General features: G+C 37.7%; 2 protein-coding genes across 2 annotated transcripts in view; both read right to left on the bottom strand.

Annotated features, from left to right (window-relative positions):
- The window catches only part of epg5 (ectopic P-granules autophagy protein 5 homolog (C. elegans)), a 28,652-nt gene extending 16,585 nt beyond the window's left edge, over nucleotides 1-12,067 (bottom strand). Inside the window, exons 1-21 of the mRNA XM_015373087.1 lie at nucleotides 11,516-12,067; nucleotides 9,701-10,366; nucleotides 8,435-8,695; nucleotides 8,158-8,356; nucleotides 7,909-8,051; nucleotides 7,713-7,820; nucleotides 7,548-7,621; nucleotides 6,048-6,156; nucleotides 5,352-5,466; nucleotides 4,304-4,454; nucleotides 4,031-4,192; nucleotides 3,803-3,960; nucleotides 3,460-3,611; nucleotides 2,574-2,714; nucleotides 2,256-2,417; nucleotides 2,041-2,163; nucleotides 1,692-1,954; nucleotides 1,469-1,609; nucleotides 1,229-1,373; nucleotides 250-447; nucleotides 9-116 (exon numbers count right to left, since the gene is read on the bottom strand). Of these exons, the coding sequence (XP_015228573.1) occupies nucleotides 9-116; nucleotides 250-447; nucleotides 1,229-1,373; nucleotides 1,469-1,609; nucleotides 1,692-1,954; nucleotides 2,041-2,163; nucleotides 2,256-2,417; nucleotides 2,574-2,714; nucleotides 3,460-3,611; nucleotides 3,803-3,960; nucleotides 4,031-4,192; nucleotides 4,304-4,454; nucleotides 5,352-5,466; nucleotides 6,048-6,156; nucleotides 7,548-7,621; nucleotides 7,713-7,820; nucleotides 7,909-8,051; nucleotides 8,158-8,356; nucleotides 8,435-8,695; nucleotides 9,701-10,366; nucleotides 11,516-11,569 (3,633 nt within the window). The 5' untranslated portion in view covers nucleotides 11,570-12,067. The remainder of the gene's footprint in view (nucleotides 1-8; nucleotides 117-249; nucleotides 448-1,228; nucleotides 1,374-1,468; nucleotides 1,610-1,691; nucleotides 1,955-2,040; nucleotides 2,164-2,255; nucleotides 2,418-2,573; nucleotides 2,715-3,459; nucleotides 3,612-3,802; nucleotides 3,961-4,030; nucleotides 4,193-4,303; nucleotides 4,455-5,351; nucleotides 5,467-6,047; nucleotides 6,157-7,547; nucleotides 7,622-7,712; nucleotides 7,821-7,908; nucleotides 8,052-8,157; nucleotides 8,357-8,434; nucleotides 8,696-9,700; nucleotides 10,367-11,515) is intronic.
- Nucleotides 12,068-13,932: 1,865 nt separating this feature from the next.
- lix1 (limb and CNS expressed 1) lies at nucleotides 13,933-20,070 on the bottom strand. The gene is made up of 6 exons (XM_015373097.1): nucleotides 19,512-20,070; nucleotides 18,474-18,679; nucleotides 17,175-17,315; nucleotides 16,996-17,091; nucleotides 15,068-15,145; nucleotides 13,933-14,737 (listed from the first exon to the last, which is right to left on the bottom strand). Exons 1-6 carry the CDS (start codon nucleotides 19,630-19,632, stop codon nucleotides 14,333-14,335), a joined length of 1,047 nt encoding a protein of 348 aa, XP_015228583.1. The 5' UTR covers nucleotides 19,633-20,070; the 3' UTR covers nucleotides 13,933-14,332.
- Nucleotides 20,071-20,124: the final 54 nt, after the last annotated feature.

Genomic DNA, 20,124 nt, shown 5'->3' with positions numbered 1-20,124 from the left:
ATCCTTACTTCTCCATTTAGGGAATGGCCCTCGATGAAGGATGGTGTGGCATTTCCAGCAATCCAGCCAACCAGAGAGGAAAGCAGACCGCGATCTCCATGGTAACCCAAAGCATTCTGTATGCAGCATGTAAACAGAGGATATTTTACTGGTGCAGATATTAAGGATCCCTCTCCTCTGAGATCAATTTTACAGTCTCCAGCCATTAGACTCTCAACAATCCCTGATTTATGTAATCACTGCACATACCTTATGTTGCTGGTAGAGGAGCTTCTGCACACATTCTTCCTGGTGATGAATAAATGCAGCACAGCAGATCTGATCCATGAGGAAAAGGACCGTTTTGTCACGATACCAAACATTCTGCTGAGTGAGAATTCCCACCCAAAACTCCAACACGGCGGCGGCGCCAACACGCCCGGCCCGGGAGCTCTCCACCACATGACTCTGATGAAAAATAAAAAACAATTATTTAAATTCCTTTTTTTTTTAACTAATATCTTAGGAGAAATCAATACATAATAAATCAAACATGTTTGACTCCTTCCCTCTTAAAAGTGGCAAAGCTTTTATTAGTTGGTTTCACGACACATATTTGGATTTTATTAAATGCAGCTACAATTTAAAGTCGAAACTTTGTATTTGTTAATTGATCCTTTTCAAAGCCAGAACTGGTTTTGATATATATATTTTTGGATCAATATCCCCTTGTAAATAAAAAACGTTAAAGACTCAAGCATGTAGCTAGAATAGATGAAGCAGGTAAACATTAAGTTTTGGAAAATGTTTAAATTAAGCTTAAAAGCCAGTTTTGTGGCAGGAAACTACCAGTTCTATAAGGAATAGTAGTGAAATATCCCGCTGCCAGATGGTTTTTATTGGTCGAAAAGAGCATCTAGTTACAGTGAATCAAATAGTAGCACTAGACTATGAAAATGAGAATCTTTGTGATTTTGATCCAATATGGATTAGATTGTAAAATTATAAAGTAAACTAGATTCTAGTTTAAAGTCATTGAGTAGTTTTCCATATCATTAGGGAAAATAATTTTTCAAATGCATACTAAACACTAGAATGCAGTTTTTAATAATTTTCCTTCTAGATAACAGGATGAGATCTAACCTGACAACAGCCAGATGCATGTCTCGCTCCGCCTAGCGAGACATGCATCTGGCTGTTGTCAGGTTAGATGAGATCTGCTCTCATTTTATAAACCAAAAAGATGTACCTGAATGACACTGTTTAGGAGACGGACGTTGTCACCATAGTTTGTTCCTGTGAGCAGCGGCGCCACCCGGTGAGTGACCTGCTGCGTCACTCCTTGAGGACACACACTGTCGTACTGTAAGAACAGCTGGATGCAGCTGACGAAGCTGGCAGAAGATGACAGTTGCAGAAAAAAGATGTTAGTTTGGGAGAAGATGCAGCTCCAGCCTCCACCTAGGAAAAGAATACTGTTCTGACTTACTGAGAGTTGTTCAAGAGGTAAAAGCTCAGAGGGTAGGTGGGGGGCAGGATGTTATCCAGCAGATGCACAGCGGCTCTCAGGTGGCGAGACTGAATCAGACTTTTTAGCAACTCAACTCCATCTGTGCAGAAGTTTTCCAGACTGAAACCAAAAAAATAAATGTGACTACAGACTGACTACTGACTAAAGATAAACATCACAACATTTAATGGTGAGAACAAACCTGTGCCCCACTTTTGTCATGGCAAGGGACAGGTAGCAACCAATGGGGAGGCCAGCTTTTACAGCCCTGAGAACAGAGTGCATGCTGGGAGCATGCGTAAGTTCTGGAGGAGGGTTGGAAGCCAATGCAGGAACCGTCCAGCCTCCTTTAGGATTCTGGGCATTACCATGGAGTTTCAGCCTCAGCAGCAGCTGCCACGCCCACTGACTAAAGGACGCCTCTGGAGACACGCCCAGGCGGAGAACGCTCGCTAGATAAGACACCTTAAGTGGACAAAAAAGGGGAACATTTTAGAAATAAGAATCAATTTAGTCCTTAAGCTGATTGTGAGAATAGAGGGATAAGTCACCTGTTTGATTCCCTCAGATATGAGCCCACTGTATGGTTTGTCTGTGAGGTATTTCTGATAAGCTTCAGCCACCAGCAGAGCCACCTCACTGTGGAGGACAGAGGCTAGCGCCAAAGAGCCATCCTGCAAAATCCCCCCAAAACATTTTAGACTTTTCTAAACTCCCAAATGGTTTTCAAAAGTACTTGGAAAACAATATATTTTAACATGATCACCTGAGTATAACCCCAGTTCAGACCCTCCAGGATAACACAAGCCAGTCTGTTCTCCACAGCAGACAGCGGATTCTGGAGCAGCCAGGCTCCAATCACCGATATTTCCTCCCTCTGCGGCCTCCACAAACTCAGAGGAAGCTCCTTACACAAGTACAACGCCACCTAAAACACAACAAACAACAACTAACAAATGTAACATTTGACAATTAAGACAGATATCAAGTTTTATTATTATTTTATTATGATTATCTCTACATTAAACTACATAATTTATTTAACAATATTCTATTTATTTATCTCATGATTAGAGGAACTCACCATTCCTACAGTCTGGATAGTTTCTCTCAGTTTCTCGAGGAGCACAGAGATGATGTAGGGATGAGCTGTTGCTATGGCAGCCAGCAACTCCCTTCCTACCTTAGAGTAAGTTTCTCTGGTAGACAAACTGACATAAGACACCTGAGGAAAACCAGAAAAGCTAAGTTACATAAAGAGAGATATCTATTGTTTTTACTTAAAAGAGAAGAATTTATCATTAATCTGAGTTATGTGGTTTGATGAATTGGACTCAATGCAAGCAGAAAGCAAATTAAGTGCTCAATACAACTATAATTTTTACAGATATTCCATAATTATTTTCCTTAACAATCAGTGTTTGCCAAAGCCCTAATACCTTTTAATTCAAAGGCTTTATGAGGTTGGAAATTTTTAATCATGTTCTAATCACAAACTTGAATCCATTTTTATTTGACATTTTGGGCTTAAACTAAGTATAGCCAAGATAAGGAGTTAGTGCTAAATTGCTTTTGCAAACAAAAAAGCTGCAATCAGTGGCCATGTTCCAGCTCATCTACCAAGATTGTGTTCACAATTGAGGACAGGTGCAAAAGTAGTGCAAAACACCCTATTAAGATGAGGTTTTTGTCTTTTACTATCTAACATCACTTGGTGTTTGGTATATTTATTTTGCTTATCCTGAAGGCAGCCATGATTTGCAGCAGCACTGTGCACAGATGGTAGGTAGGATCTCAATGTGGAGAAGAGGAATAACTTTTTCCGTTTATATGAAAATAAGCTAATTTGAAGAGTTATAGGCACAATTATGGCAGAATAGTTTCTGACATCTGGATCGACCCAACTGTCCGTAGATTAATGTGGCTCAAGGTTTTATGCTAATAGATTCATGGGAATCTTTTTCAAATACCTGGTAAATCAGCAGAGTTATGGTTGTGATGAATGCAGGATCAAAGTGGGGAGTGGGTGTCGCCATGTGTGCCAGGGCAGTGAGGAGGGAGATGCCATCAGAACTGTTCACTTCACACAACCAACCTTCAAATCTCTCCTGGTGCTTTGGGTCTGGAACAGAAAAAAAAAGAATTAGAGCGATATTTCAGGGAACACTATAAGAAGTCCTACAGCACCAGAAGTACAAAAGTAAAAAGTAAATTGAGTCTCTGTGCTGAAGCATTAATGCAAAGCATTTGATATTCAAACATGTTGGGGTTTAGTAAGAGCAGCTCTTTGAGCTGTGTTTTTTAAAATAATACCTCTGAGAGCCTGAATGCAGGATTGTGTGTCGCCAACAGCATTGAGAGTTTCTGGTCCTGCTGTTTCTGCACACTGCATGACATAAAGGACCTTCCAAAGCATAGAGCTGGACAAAGTTCCATAGGGCATCTCAGACATAAACAACCAGATACCCAACCTGTAAGAAAATAATTACTTAATGATTGTCTGCAAGCTGGGAGAAAATATTTAATGACTGCTTCTCTCACCTTTTGTTTCTGAGAACATGCAAAACAGCTCTGAGGAAGAGATGATCGTATTCCAGCTGCAGTTTCTCCAGAGTTAAAGAGTGCACATGAGAGCTGGACCCACCAGCGTCAGTCACACTCCTATACTGGGCCCAGTGGTCACTGACGTAACATACCGTCATTCTGAAGGGCGGAAGGGAAGTAGAACATTTTAGTTTTGGTCATTTCTGTCATCCTGATCTAACAAAGGCAGAATGAATCTGTAATATTTGTTTATATGCCTCATAAACTGACCTTATGATGTGTCCTATTCGCTTGACTAGTTGCCTGTAACGTGCTCTGTTGTAGGTTTGGAGGCCAAGGGCGAGAATCTCAGTGAGCGAGGAGGCAAAAGCAAAAACACGCATCATCTTCTGACTGGAGCAGGCCTGAGGCTCATAGACACCTGGAGGCAGAGCGGTGTGTTAGCTCATGTAATCAGAGGCAACAGTTCTGGGAAAAAGGTGAAATTGATTCTTCTAAGATGTATTAATTTTTGGATTTTACTGATGCGGCTGAAAAACAACAAAAACAAAAAAACTAAGAAATACAACGTTTAAATTTACAGGCAGCACTAGAAACACTCCACTTCTACTTAATGTTGACTTTAGTTGATAATAAGAGGATCCGTTGTTCTCATACAATCTTTCTAATATCAGTAGAATGAAGTTCCAATAACAGTTTCATACCGTAAATGAAAAACTTTCATCCATATTTCTCTAGTATCAACAAGCCTACTGTTGTGGCTTTTCTGAAGTCATTACAGAAGTTTATGTTTGGATAATTTTCCTGTTCTGTTCTCTTGAGGTTTGGTTATAATCTAAAAACATTTCTACCTTATCGCTCTAACGTCTGCTTATTTCCGGTTACTGGGTTTAACACTTCGTAAAGAATCTTAAGAAACCCTGTCCTATAGATGGGTGGTTTGGTTTAAGGGGTAAGTTAGCGATTAAAAAATTATAATAATCCCCCAAAATAATAAAATGGTTTGAAATGAATAAAAAAGCTTGATATCAGGCTGCTGCAAGAACCATGATCATTGGACTATGCACAAACATCTTATAGATAAAAAAGTGAGAATGCACAATAAACCCTAATTTGTGCATCTTTTTATCTTGTCTTTTAAATCACTTAATCTAAATGCTATAAAATCAATTAATCTTAGAAAGAAGAAAGTTTCAATTCATTGGTTGAATTCAAATTAACATATTTTGTTTATGATACATGATTGTGATAATTTACTAAAGTATCTTGTTTGTTTCTATACCGTCACAAGAAAGGGGAGGACTGTTAAAATGCATACCCTGTTTGCTCATGCCTAGCATGTGTGAATAGAGTTGCTGGAAGGGGAACTGGTTCAGCAGGGAGATTAGATCTTCCTCACAGAGCAGCAGCCAACTGCTCTCTGGATCTTCATCCTAAATACAACCAAGGCAAAAAAAAACAAAAACAAAAACAAAAAAATCAGTCAAAGATTTCACTAATTTTTTTATTTTTTTTTTTACATGAAAAGTAAAAAAAAAGTGCTAGGCCCTCACTTTTCTTTAAAACACAAACAGATGTTGGCATTAAAAATGAAACGCAATATAAACCAAAGGATGAAATCAACTGTAAAAATCTTGCTCAAAGGCAGCCCTTTAGTACCAGTATCAATCATGGTTTTCAGCAAGATGATTGATATTTAAAAAGTCAAGTCACTGTTTTTTTTTTCCTTTTTAGTTTAAATGATTCTCAGTTTATCAAAACAAAATTAAAAAAACATTAAACTAAAACATCCTGATAAAAAAAAACCTCTAGGCCCCTCTGAGATAACCTTTCTTTAAACAAAAGACTATACCACAAGTTAAAAAAGAATCCAAATCAAATGAAGGTGTAAAGAATATTGTTCTCATTATATCTTGATAAAGTCCCTTGTGTATCATTTTTAGATGTGTTTTTAAAGCACAAACTGGTTGTTGACTAAAATCTTTTTATGCATTAGCAGAAGAAAAATAGCTACCTCCTCTCCTCCTTCATCAACAAGGGTCCAGTTGCCAGACTCAGGACCTGATGCTGCTGAACTCTGGCTCTCACAAGGTTTCATATGACTCAGAAACTCAGCACGGTGTCTTTGGGGAAAAAAAAAAAAAATATATATATATATATACACATTGAGAGGGGTCAAACATATATTAAGGTCTACGCTTACAGGTTTTATCTAGAAACACAATGATCCACAACGTTTGGTTTCCTTGTGATACAAATACGATGTGACACAGGGGTCTGTTTAGATTTAGCCATTAGGATGCAGGTTGGGCAGTGAGCCAATAGAGATAATAGGATTTTGTGCTTTGGTCAGACAGGGCTAAAAGCATTTCTTCAACAAAAAACTAAAACTGATCTGTCGTGAAAATGTTAACAGGAAAATATCCCAAAATGTACAGTATAAATATTTAATTCAAAGTATTTATTTCTGTTTATTTTTAATGTTTAAGCTTACCTCTCAATGCTAATGTTTATATATATACACATTCATATTAATTTGCATTGTAACCAGATCTTTTATGAATGTTCACTGCAAAAAATTGAAATCGAAAATAATCATCTTTTCTTAAAATAAGTGCATGTTCTTTTTGAAATGAGGAGGTAAATGACACACTTTGGCAATAGAACAAGAATTTAAAATAAAAAAATAGAAAAGAATAAGAAAAAAAAAACAATTTTGTCTCATTGAAGCGTATATTATCTAATTGTTTTATTTTAAGAGAAAAATACTCATTCCATAGGTAAATCATCTTATTTACCTACTCTGTGTCTAGTCTGTTTCTGATCTCTGTGAAAATGGTTTCTGTGTGAAAAGTACCCTGTAAATAAGTTTGATTAATCAAAACCCTTGAAGCGTTATTAAAATGCATGGTGTCCTGGATTAAACCATTCCAGGACATTTTACATTAAAAAAGCTCTAAGCAGTGGGTAACAGAAAATTGATGAGGAGTTGCCAGCGCAGTTTCAGTGTAATAAGTATCCAAACCATATGTACAGCTAAACATAAAATAAAACCATCCTTCTTTAATGGCCAGTAAATCCTGCAGAAAAACAGTTAGTTGAGCTGGAGAGAAGAGAACATCTGAGGGAAACCAAGACTTTGGAGGAATTACAAAGATTGTGCAGAGATTAAAGATTAAAGATCTCTTTCTATGTTTTACTCAAAGCGTGTTAGATCTTACACAAGATAAAGTTGCTCCCCTGACCCTCCGATAAGCAGCAGAACAACAATTGATAATGGGGATTGTTAAAAATATGATATGCTGGGATGATATTCAGTGCGTTAAGAGCACTTATTTCTCAACCAGGAGACCATTTACTTCAATCCCAGGTTGATATTATCTGGAGTTGTTTTTATGTTAGATTTACCAAAAACAATAAGGGTTTCTGCACATCTTTACCAGTGATCCTCCTAAATGTGAATGGAACTGTTTATCTAGCTGCATAAGAACTGCTAAAAAGTCCTTATACTCACCTGGCAGGTGACATCAAAATGGATAACGCTTGCATAAAATGTTGCACTCCAGAGCTGTCTCCCAAAACCTTAATCTGAAGCAAATAAAAAAATAAAACAGTGAAGGAAACAGTGTGCAAAAAAAAGAAAAAAATGAATGAAGAAGAAATATGTCTCTTAACTTACTTGAAGGAACGATGCTGCCCACTTCCCAACCCCAGCAGGACAACAGAGAAGATGGCAGAGCAGATAAAGTTGCTCCCCTGACCCTCCGATACGCAGCAGAACAACAACCTGGCAGACGGTTGAAAAGAAAACAACATTAACGATTTTGAAAAACAAAATAATTTAGCTTGTGAATGTGGCACTGAAATGTATTTACCAGCCTCTCCAGCCACTGATGGATGTCTGTCTGGAACTGTGTGTCATCCAGGACTCGACGTGTGAAGCTGAACAGGACACTGATTGCCTCTTTCAGAGGCTGGAGAGAACAGGGCTGGGTTTGGTTTCCAGAGCAATCTAAAACTGGAAAAATAAAATAAAATAAATAGAATCTAGTTTACATTACTGGAGTTATGTTTGGAATTATGTTAAAGTTTCTCTGAGGCAAGAAAGATATTAAAAGTCTCACCTTTTAGTAGGCGATACAAATAGGATTCAATCTGCAGACGTGACAGCAGAGCTGTGTAGGCATGCAGCACCACCTTCTGGTGGAGGAGCTCACTGCATGCCTCCAACAGCACTCGCAGCTCAGACAGAGCACTCTGATTAAACTCTGCCTGCTGGAAGCGATGGTATCCACAAACCTTAACCTGGTCTGCACATACACCCTGGAGGAAGAAAAGCAGAAGACATTCAAACAGTAGCTCATTTTATTCATCCAAAAGCAGAAAAAAATAATAACAGACCTGAAGTGTGAGCTGTTCATCTCTGAAGCTCCAGAGACGATTCTGTGTGCTCTTGCAGTCAGATGACTGAGTGTGCAGCTGCGTGTGCGACTGGTTCAGCTGTCTGCGGCAGCGCCAGTAGTTCTGGAGCAGTTCTGTCAGTTCATGGTTCTCCTGACGGGCCAGCGCACAGAACTGGGCGGCACAAACCTCTACGCCTTCCAGCCACATTCGCAGCCCTTCACCTGGCTCCCATACACTCAGCTGCTCCAGGGTGAATGCCTGCAGAAGAGATGACACAAGAGAGCCACACAGAAAATACGAATGAGTAGACAAAGTAGTTGTCACAGACTGAAGTCATTTTAATAGGGTACTAAATGGCAAATATCCTACCTCAGTAACTTATAAAATTAACATAAATTTATGTTTTCAATATATGCTTGTACTATTGAGGGTCAAATGATAACATATCCAGATAACAACTTTAGCAACCATTGAAAATAAAAGCTTACTAAGGGGATTTTGTGACTTCAAGCTACCAATCTTTGCTGTTGCTGTTAGCTTTGAGTAGTAATTTATTTACATTTTATTTTACCTCCTCCTAATTGTGTGGAGTGGAAAAACAAATTTGACTGAAATTATTCCTTCGAATGTAGATTTCCAAACTGGAAAGATCAACATCTAATCTGCTTTGTTCTCTTGTCTCTTTCTAACAGAATGAGGCATCGGTGCCAAATCCTGGATTACTTATTAATATTTAGGACAGTTGTATCAATAATAATCTTATCAGTCATTTTGTTTAAAGAAGCAATTCTTAATGTACCAAATATTGGATATTTCTATTTCTTTTTATTCATTCTTATTTCCATTTCTTTCAATTAAACTGCTGCAGCAAAAGACTTAATTTTCCAGGGATACCAGTAAGAGTATGTGATGCTGCTGCTGGAATCAGTCTAAAACATGAAGTATATAGATCAGAGATGTCCAAGTCCAGTCCCTGAAAGCAACTATCTTGCAACATCTGGATGCATCCCTTCCCTGGACAAAATGGCATATCAGTATCCACTTCTTCTGCTCCTGGTTATGAGCAATCAGTTGATTCAGGTGTGATGAGAAGAGATACATCCAAAAGTTGTAGGATAGTAGCTAAGGAGTATTGGTGTCCCTGTTATAGATGTTCCAATTACGATTTTATCTGGTTGAAAGTTAAGTGTTACAACTTTAACTTAATCGTATGACCACAGACAGACTAACTCTGTGTTAATACGGTCAATTCGTTGAGATTACCTGCATTTCTGGGGCTGTCTTTGGCAATTCTGGGTACAGTTTGCTCCTTGAAAGCTCAGTTACAGACTTCAGAGGATGCAAACACAGAGGAGAGGATTCTTGTTCCGGTAGTGCCAACACTGCTGGTTCCCTGGCACAGTTTTTCACTGCTTTGTCGTAGATCTGCATCATAGAATCCTCCTCCAGGACCGGAAGAGATGGGTACAGCGCAGGAGCACTTGGGTTGCCAAACTGAGCTGTTAAAAAAGGCTGTTTCCACATTTGCTCATCTTTTCCTGATGTAGCAGTTTGTGATGCAGCTTCCAGCGCAGCACCCTGAGCTTCCACACCATCATCTTTTTCCACCCTGTTTGACTCAGTCTGTTGCACTGTCTCTAATGGCGTCTCTGACAGCTTCAAACCTGACTGTAGAGTCTCAATCAGTTCTGATGTATTTTTAGTCTGTGCTGAGGAAGTCTCTTGTTTCTCTGTGGGCTTTTCTGATGGCTGTGTTGATGTTTTGGTGGTTTGGACAAGATTCTCTTGATCCTCTTCTGCCTCCTCAGGTGGACAAGTGGGCAGACTGAGGGGGATCTCCGTGAAGCCAGAGGTGTAAACATCATCGCAGACGGCTGGTAGACATGGAGACTTCTTCTCCTCCTCTGCTTGCTTCTGCTTTTTTCCCAACTGAAAACATAAACATTTTCTTTAATAATAAAAACTATGTCATACATATATCCACAGACCAAAGAATATCAAATATTTACTGTGTTTTAACTAATAAACCTGGTGTTTAAAAAAAGACATGAAACAATCATGGATCTTCCTCGGCTACAGCCTGTCATAACAGGAAATCTGCAGAAATGCAAGAAAGGGAAATTCTAATTTGGGGTAAGTAAAATTTAGCCCTGGACGCAGGCGACCCGGGTTTGAATCCGGCCTGTGGTCCTTTCCTGCATGTCTCTCCCCCTCTCTCATACCCCCTTTCCTGTCAGCCTACTGTCCATAAAAACGAGACACTAGTGCTGTAAAAGCTAAAAAAAAAAACTAAACTAAAAAAATATATATATATATATCAAATCAATTGGAAGAACATATAATTTTAATTAAACTAAATGATGTAGAAATTTACCTTCATTCATAGCAGAGCCATAAGTGGCTCTTTTATTCTCTGACTCTAATAATATATTTTAAATGATAAACTATCGGCCCTTTGTTACTGGTTCATGCTTTTTTGTGCCCACATGAAGACATGGTGGCCCCCACCTGGCTAGTAAATATTATCTAGAACCGCCACTGTTCCACCAACATACATCTAGACATGCTCTGGGATGGATAAACAGGCAAACTTGATGCTTCTGCAAGCCCTGATGTTAACTATACTGACAAGTTGTGAAATGTACTTAAAAGTTCAACCATTCAAATTAAAATCTATCACTCCTACCAAGATGTTTAATGAAAATATTATTAAAATCTACAAAGATATTGTGATCAATGGATTTAACTTGCTAATTAAGGAACATAACCATGATGTAAATGTAAATATATCTTAGCACACTTTAGTTATAATTCAATTATCGTGAAAAAACAATTATTGTTAGGTGCCATTTATTTTGGATAAACAAATATTAATGTTTTTAAATAATGACAGCATATAGTAAGAGGTATTACTAGTAATATCTGTTCATTTATTTGACTATTTCTTTGTAAAATACAACGATCATTCAGTTTATTCTCTTTACTTCGTTCCTCAGATGAAGGTTGCAAAGGGTCCTTTTTATCTACTGGATCAGAATAAAACGTTTCAGAGAAGACAGTGCTGTTTGGGGTAATCACCTGAGATTTTCCGCTGGTTTTTGTTTTGGTCTTCTTCGGTCTCACAGCCTCCATTTTTTGCGGCCTGATCCCATCAGCTCAGACCGAAGCAGCACCGAGTCCTCTTAGAAGCGTGGAGACAATGATCGCATAACAACAGGTCATAGTCTGCTCTCAAGATAAACAACAAGCAGCAGCTGGAACAGTCAGTCAAGTTCCGGATGTGCAGCCGAGTTAAAAACAAGTTTTTACATATATGAAAGCGACATATGTATCCCCCGTTGGATAATATTTAGTGAGACATCTGAATGCCTAACATGGTATCCACTGTTTTTAAGAAAACGAAACCAGTGTCTGTTGATACCTAACTAAGCTAGGCTAATCCCCAGATCTTCGCTCGTAATGATAAACATATATTCATTTATGTCTCCCCACACGTCTCTGGGTCTTCCTGCCTATTTCTTTAATCATTAAAATATCACTAAAACTCATAAAGTACACTGTCACGCGGCAGAAACCCCAGTATGGTGGTCAGCTGTCATTTGTTTTGTTTGCTCCAGGAACTACAAGATCGCAATCTGCAGGCACGTGACAACTCCACCTCTCTACGGCAAGCGGGAGCAGCCAAACGTTACCAAACTCAAACACTGTCCTCAAAGGTTATGTTTAAAACTCTTTAAAATTAAAACGGCACATTTTTTACATTTAAAAAAAGTAAGGAATTAAGAAGAATGTGTAATAACACAAATTTATATAAAAAAAGGAAATTCGACCATTTTACAACTAAATGCATAATAAAATTACATCAAAGTTATGTCTAAAAAAATTGGACCAAAAAAAAATATGAAACCCCCCAAAACCCAGAAACAACCACCCTGTTTTTATGTTATATTATAAAACTGCCAGTATTTCTGTATCAATTAGAACACAAGACATGCAGACAAAAGCCTTCAATAGATTTTATCAGGATTTTATTTGGCAGATGAACAAATAATGCACAATAACATTAAAGGATAATGACACAGGTTTTGTACATTTTTTTTTTACAAATGAAAATATTTTAGCTGTTTAGTGTGCCTTTGTATTCAGCCACTGAGGCCGATAATTGTTAATTGATAATTGCAGTCATCTTATTACAAATAAAACTCCTTATGAGTAGGCTATGTCTCCACGACACAGCTTGTATTTCAAGACACTGAAAATGTTGTCAATTCTTTATTGAAATCAGCTTAAGATCAGCCAGATAGAAGAAAAAAATATATTTTTTTGTCTTTCAAAAGAATTTTGATAGGATCTAACTCTGGGTTTGAATAAGGCAAATGTAGCTATTGGACTTCCCATCGAGCTTATCCCTGCTGGGGTTGCGAGGGGCGCTGGTGCCTATCTGCAGCAGTCAATGGGTGAGAGGTGGGGTACCCATACCATTATATTGTAGTATTAGCTATATGTTGGGACATTTCGCTCTGAAAGGATGCAGCATATTGGTCCTTAATTCATTTACAGTATTTAATAGTCTTTCTTTAAGTACTTAATCATGTTTACTTCTATTTATCTCTTTATAAACTTACACCACTCTTCCAATATTTGAAGAACAACATACCTACATAATGATGCAGCCACCATCTTGTTCCAGTATGAGGATGGTGTCTTAAGGTGGATGTAATATGTTAGCTGTTCATCACATTAAGAATTTTGCTTGTTCTCCAAAAAATATTCTCCTTTGGTCTCATCTGAAATGAGCACCTTCTTCCACACACTTGCTTGGTTCCCTAATGCTCTTCTTCCCCGCTCTTTCAATTTAGATATCACTCATGCCCAAGTAGCTTTGCAGTTATACAATACTCTTCTCATCTCTGATGAAGAATTTAACAGATCTCCGTAAAATGATCACAAATTATCATCTAATTTCATACCTTAATAGAACTTCCTTCCTGACCTGTCAGCCGTGTCCCTTAGTTTCCACAATGCTGATCGTTATTTATGTTTTCAGACAAACACCTGAAGCCTTCACAGAACAGATGGAGTTAAACTGAGGGTGAATTACACAAACACAGGTGGATGCTTTTGACCAATTTACTGACTTCTGCAGTTTATTCCTTGCACAGAATTTTTGGGGGCATCAGATTAAAAGGGGACTGAATACAAACATTTCCACTGCATGACTTTAACTATAGTTTAAGAATCTTTTTGCAATTATTTTGTTAATCTGAAACTGAACATGTTGGTAAACACCGATCTGGTAAACATTAACCGATTGTGCTCAACAACCTGAAGTAAAAGACAACATTCCCTTTTCACCCACCGTTTTAAGATATCGGGAAACTGTCATTAGACAAATTTATAAAAGACTGTTGCAGCATCTGGTAACAACTTTTTCTGACTTGGTATGAAGGTAAATATAACCCCACTGACCTTTTTAGTGAGTAAAAAAAGAAAAAAACAAAACTTTTATAAGTTACAGGTAAAACTGTGTTATAAAATAGAAATAAACACATGGCAACAGAGTCAATGCTCAATGGAAATGCAGAAGAACCAGCATGCCTTTAGGTTAGAGTATAATTGATGCTACATCTCCTAAAATTTATTTCAGATTAATGGAAACTGCTTTTATTTTTAAAGCTGCACATGTCAGTTAGGTTTTATGGTATCATATATGGATTTTGAACATTGAGTGGTTTTCTACTGTTAATGATGTATGTTTAAAATCTCAGCTTCTTAATGAGTGCTTAAATCAGTAATAAAGGAACTAGAAACATAGCACGCACTAGCATGTATCACAAACTCCGGTGCCACTGACACGGCATCACTAATTCATGCTCTGTGCTTTTTTAATCCCTTTTATTCAGGGTTATTTAAAGGCATGAACATGCACTGTGAATATAGTGAGGGACTGTTGGAGGGCATGTCTGAGGTAGAAGTTTGCAGGGGTGTCTGAACATCTGTATCCCGCCTGTATAAAATGTGTAAAGGGAGTTGTTCCTGTTGGCCTAGATATGGGCTGAAGAGTTCGGGTGTGTGGTGAATATATGCTTGACTCAGGGCTAAGCTGAGGATCTCTGTTTTTTCTTTGTAAAAGCGCAGCTCTATGCCTCGGCGTCGTGCCAACACTAGCTCCCTCTGCGCCACTTGCAGCTCCATTGCCAGCAACCCAGGAGCTTTCTGCTCCTTTCCCAGCCAATCCAGAGCCATGCTGCTCCGCATGGACTCATCCAACCCTCGCTGGGAGTAGTACGTAATCACACTCTGGAACAAAATGGAGATGGATTTACAACTGCAAAATAGCATATGAAATAGGTGGCAATGAAGCATAATAACAACAGAAATGTTGGAAATATGCTTCAAATATGGGACTTTTGCTCAACATTTCAAAAGTTTAACTGAAATAACTGTTTTCAATAAAGAGAGATCGAAAAATACAGACTAATTAAGTAGTCCAAACTATAGAGCTGTTTTATGAAAACACCATTTTACCTAAATAATCTAATATTTTATTCTTTAAAATAGTTTTACAATAAGGCTAATCCCTGCTAATCCACTACTTTTTTCTCCATTGTTGTTTTGTATAACTTTTACCTGCCGGGAAAACTTCTTCTCCTTCAGAGCCTTCAGTGTCCCATTCCAGTGCAACAGCTGGAAAACTGTCATCATCTCCTAAAGAAAATGAGGATAAGGAGGGTGAAACCAGGCTTTTCTTTAAAAAAAAAGCAATCTTCAAAACTGTGAATTGTTTAAGTATTCATAAAGCCACAACAAGGATGTATTTTGTTAAAGTTATTTCTTTATGGGATAAACAAGCACAAAGTATTTTGGACAAGAAGGAAAAGTATACGGTATAAGGCTTTCAGTTTCCCTTTAATCCCCTGCCTTAATCCTGATTCTTTTAAATAAAATCCTGAGCAATGCTATAAAACTTTTTGTATACATGCATGGTATCTAAAGATAAATTTTAAAGGGCTTGAAGCTGTAATTGCAGCACAAGATAGTTGCAGGAAATATTAACTTTGGAGGGAACGAGTAGATATTTAGGCCACATTTTCAGATCATTTTTGCTGTAGGTATTCTTTATGTCGACATTTAACCACTGCATTGTGTTTGTCTTTTACAGATAATACAAATAAAATGCATTGTACCTGTAGAGAAACCTGTTGACATTTTAATACCGTGGATAGTTGGTTTGAGAGATGTCACAAAGTACAAGTTTGACCTGCACTTATAAAAACAGCACCTGTCCAAACAGCTGCCATAGAGGAGGGGATGCTAGAGTTAAACGCTGTGTTTAGATTGGATTTAACTGATTTAATGAGGCACAGATAGAAAAGACTGGAATATTTTGGTTAAGACAGAAGTTTGTTGTTTATGTTGGTACATGTAACATATGCGACTCATCTTCCACTGACTATAAACATAAAATATATGAAGGTGAAGCTTCTTTTTTACACCGTCGGCATGTCCAGATATCAACATATATGGACATGTGGGTATAATTATGATAATGGTGCTAATTAACTGCATATTATCTTCATGTCTGTGGATGTGTTTATTTAGTCAGTATAAAGCTGAGGTGTTCTTGCCTCAGTTTCCCTGCCAGGGTTAAAGGTCGATGAGAAATATTTCAGTAAAGAACAGACTGGAGATGTAATGATGCCGTTAGAAGGTATAAATACCACCAACAGTTAAGGTTAATAGACTTAATAAAGTCAAAATATAACTATACAATTATTTAGAATAAGAAAATGTTGGATAACATTTTTCTTTTGGGGCGGAGGTTTAGTTCTCCTTACAGCAGTATCTATATGCCGCTCGATTATGTTTTTAACTGGAACTTTGTTCCAGTGTATTTTTGCCATCTACTTGAACAAGGTTCCCAGCTACAAATAAAAACCCACAATTGGTGCTTCAGGGCTCATCTTTTACAAAGTAGCTATGTTATACTACATTAAATAACAGGTAGGTCTAACACATTTACAAATAAATACTTACATAAACCACATGAATATTTGGGATTCCCTCCATAAAAGACATTGCATCCCAGCGCTGAGTGTCCTAAGCCCGAAACCTGATCAATGACCTCTCACACCCCCACCATGGACTGTTCTCCCTGCTGCCTTCTGGGAAGAGGCTTTGCAGCATTTAATGCAGGTCCAGCAGCTTCTGAAACAGCCTTTTCCCCACTACCATCAGACAGCTGAACTGCTGAGAAGACTCTAAATCATGTCACAGACTCTGCATGACACTGATAACACCAAACCAAAATACTGCATATTTGCATCACATATATTTAATGCTCTGAACTTCCATATCAATGCATTTTTGCACCATGTTTTTTTCTCCCACAATGTTTACATTTGAACACTGCTGCACCTTAAGAAATGGAAATGTCATGAAAGCTGTACAAAACACAATTTCGTTTTGTATACACTCTGTGTGTACAAAATAACAATAAAGATTGTCTAAGTCTAAGTAATATGTAGAGCTGAAAAAAGTTTTTAGTAGCTTTTTACCTGAAACTCCAGCATGGTCCGTCCCATGTAGGACTGAAGCAGCACACTGTAGGTTCCTAAGCTGGTGCTTGAGTCACATGCATCCTCCATAGGAACCTTTGAACAGAGACGTCAGGGTAGAGTTATACTCATTTTAAGTACAAATAAACCTAAAGAAATTGGTAGCTGCAAACACCCACTGAGCTTTCTGTGGCAGCTTGGTTCAGACTGTGAGTGATGAACTCAGCCGTGATGCAGCGACACGGCAGCTCATTCACCATTGAGTTCATCAGAGCCACACGGGCTGCATCCCTGCGTGCCTCTGCCTGAGTGTCACACACCTGAGGAGGCAATTAAAGAGCTGAGATGTAAAAAATAAAAATAGTATTTTACAATGCGAAGCAGACAAACATAAACTTTCTAATGGGATCAGATCTCAAAGCACTAACAAGATTAGAACATTGCAGACATAAATCACAATCACAAGAGCCCTTCTAGGCCAATAAGGCCCCTGAGAGGCAAAAAAAGATCTGATCTGAACAGCTATACAAGTGATCAGTAAGTGATCCAAATGTACGGTACTGTGAAGTAATAATAAATAATTCCTAATTTCTTTGTGCTTCCAATATCCAATTTTTTCTGTAACGTTTCAATAGTTTGGATTTCTTCTGCAATTTCATTGACTTTATTCAGCTGTACCTGATTATTATACTGAGCGTATTAAACAGGGTGTGCTTAAAAATGGTTGATTATGTAATAATAATCAGGAAGCTGAACCATATCTAAAAGTAGTATATTGGACATATAAAGACAATGATGTTCTGAAATGATGTTTATGCCTGAAACAAGACCAGGGAGATCAACTGTTCTTCATTCAGTTCTTTAATGATATTCCTAGTTTTCATAATTTATATGAAACAGCCATTAAAACTATATTATATAAAGTAAGAAAACTATAGACAAAAACTAAAAACAATTCAATAAGACCAATAATGACAATAATAATTGAACTTTGGGGCAGTTTGGGGATAAGGGTTTTGCTCAGGAACCCTGATTGCAGGCTGTGGGGATCGAACCAGGTACTTGCAACCTTCTCAGAGCACAAGCCCCTTATTTGATTTTTTATTTTTATTTTTATTTAATAATCGAATAAAACACGATAGCTTCAAAATGTACAACGTATATCTTCCATCTTGGCATACTGTATCTCCTGCCAGATAAGAGCAGTCAAAACTTAACTCAACTATTTATAAAACCCTTACCTTGTGTAGGTTTTTGTCAGGGTGTTTAGTGATATTCTCTACATATCATCTTAATAGAGAAAAGTTACACTTTTTCAGGTGACAAATGACAATACCAATGTTTCAAAGTTAATAACTGATACGTTTAATCAGGACGAACAAAACCTGAACATACACAAAACATATGCTGACATAGAACCGAATGTATTTATGATACAGAAGCATTTCAAAGTAAAGGCATTTGGGGAATGAAATCACCTTATAGTTGCCAAAGCAGCTTCCTCCAGGCAATGTGACATAGCAGACATAAGGGGGACCAGCGGAAGGTGCCGACTCGTATAACAGCAGACTATCTGTTAGGCTGCCAGATTTCCCACAAATCTTTTCCAACTCGGCTGTGGAATCATCTGACTGAGCTGTTTGCTTCTGTTCCCAGAAGTTATGCAGAATACCCACCACATTAACTGCACACAGATAGATGTTGACATAATATCATTTCCAAAGTAATCCAGTCAAATCATGCATTACTCTGTAATCACATTTTTACAAAATATTTTTGTTCTCTATATACTTTAACAATGTTAAATGTATATTTGGGTGGATTAAAAACCTAAATAAAAAACCTAGACTGCATTTTACCCTGATCACCATATTCTGACCCATTTAAGGGTTTTAATGTTCCAGTCTCCTTCATTTTGTGCAGTGTAGGTTACTGGAGTTCATTTTGCATCAGCCAGCAAGGCTTTTAATCCACTTGTTTAAAAGCTAGACCAGCTTTATTTATCAAGCACTTCAAAACAGCAGACACAGACCAAAGTGCTTGTCTGCCACAATTTAAGCTAATAGACTATTCTTCAACATTTTGAAATTAGACTTAGTTTTAAAGCTACTATTCAGATATATAATTTTGATTAAGAAATGTCAAAAGACACATTGCTTTGCATTTGGGCAGATTAAAAAACTTTAAATTGTATGAATCTAACTGAACCCAAAGCCATTAAGGATGCAGGTGTTGATTGGAAAGCTTATGAAAACGGTGATAGATGCATCATTTTTTTTTCAAATATCAAACTGTTGCAGAAAATATCTTGAAATTAAATTTTAATTCTCAATTATATTTCTAATTATCTTCTCTTCCACAAATACAGGTTAACAGAATGGAAGTAAAAAAACAACAATCTAGATTACCCCTCAGCAAAAAAAAACAATGTTGGGTCAAAACTGAGACCCATTTATAAAGGCAGGTCAATTTTACAAGAGGGAGTAAAAAGAAGTTTCCCCTTTGAAGAAACTCACAATCTTTGAGTCCGTCATCCGATTGACTCTGCGACAGGTACGTCATGATATCTGTCTCCAACTGCATGTAGCTCATTGTCATCCAAAGTTCAGTTCTGCTGCTGCTTCCAAAACATTCCATCCATGTTTATATCAAATCATCAAAACTAGAAACTATGACCCACTGGTAACATCTCAATGCAGAATATAAAGTAGTATCCTCCTCTCCAGTGTGAACATCCCATCAGGGTTTCTCTTTTGAAGCAAACCATCTTTGTGACTCTGCACCAATTAGCTCAGAGGGCCCCTCAGCACACAGACACAGAGGTGCAGGACAGGAATGCTGAGCCCCTCCTCTCTGGACTGAGCAGCTGGCTAATCCCCAAAGAGACGGAAAGTTTAGGATCTGCACAGATTTTTCAAAGAAAAATGCTGAACTATTCTAACACAAAAATAAATCTAAAGTGTAGAAAAAAAGTTAAAATAAAAGCCATTACAAACCCCAAAGATTACAATAATAATAAAAATGGCATCAAAGGAACTATTCTTCTTGATTAGTAACCAGGACGTGTGGGGGTTGGAACATTTCTGACTTCACACTCAAATTTGAAGCCACCGAGTTCAGAGTCTGAGC

This window comes from Cyprinodon variegatus, unplaced genomic scaffold (genome assembly GCF_000732505.1).
Source record: "Cyprinodon variegatus isolate N-32 unplaced genomic scaffold, C_variegatus-1.0 Scaffold80, whole genome shotgun sequence".
Classification (NCBI taxonomy): domain Eukaryota; kingdom Metazoa; phylum Chordata; class Actinopteri; order Cyprinodontiformes; family Cyprinodontidae; genus Cyprinodon; species Cyprinodon variegatus.
Note: the sequence above shows the minus strand (reverse complement) of the source record. Positions and strands in the feature narration are given on the sequence as shown.

Excerpts from the sequence above, each read along its gene's own strand:
- lix1 (XM_015373097.1), bottom strand. The coding sequence starts at position 19,632 with ATGGAATGTTTTGGAAGCAGCAGCAGAACTGAACTTTGGATGACAATG. Across the intron at positions 18,680-19,511 it reads GGATGACGGACTCAAAGATT|TTAATGTGGTGGGTATTCTG; the intron begins GTGAGTTTCTTC and ends ATCTGTGTGCAG. Across the intron at positions 17,316-18,473 it reads GCTGCTTTGGCAACTATAAG|GTGTGTGACACTCAGGCAGA; the intron begins GTGATTTCATTC and ends TTGCCTCCTCAG.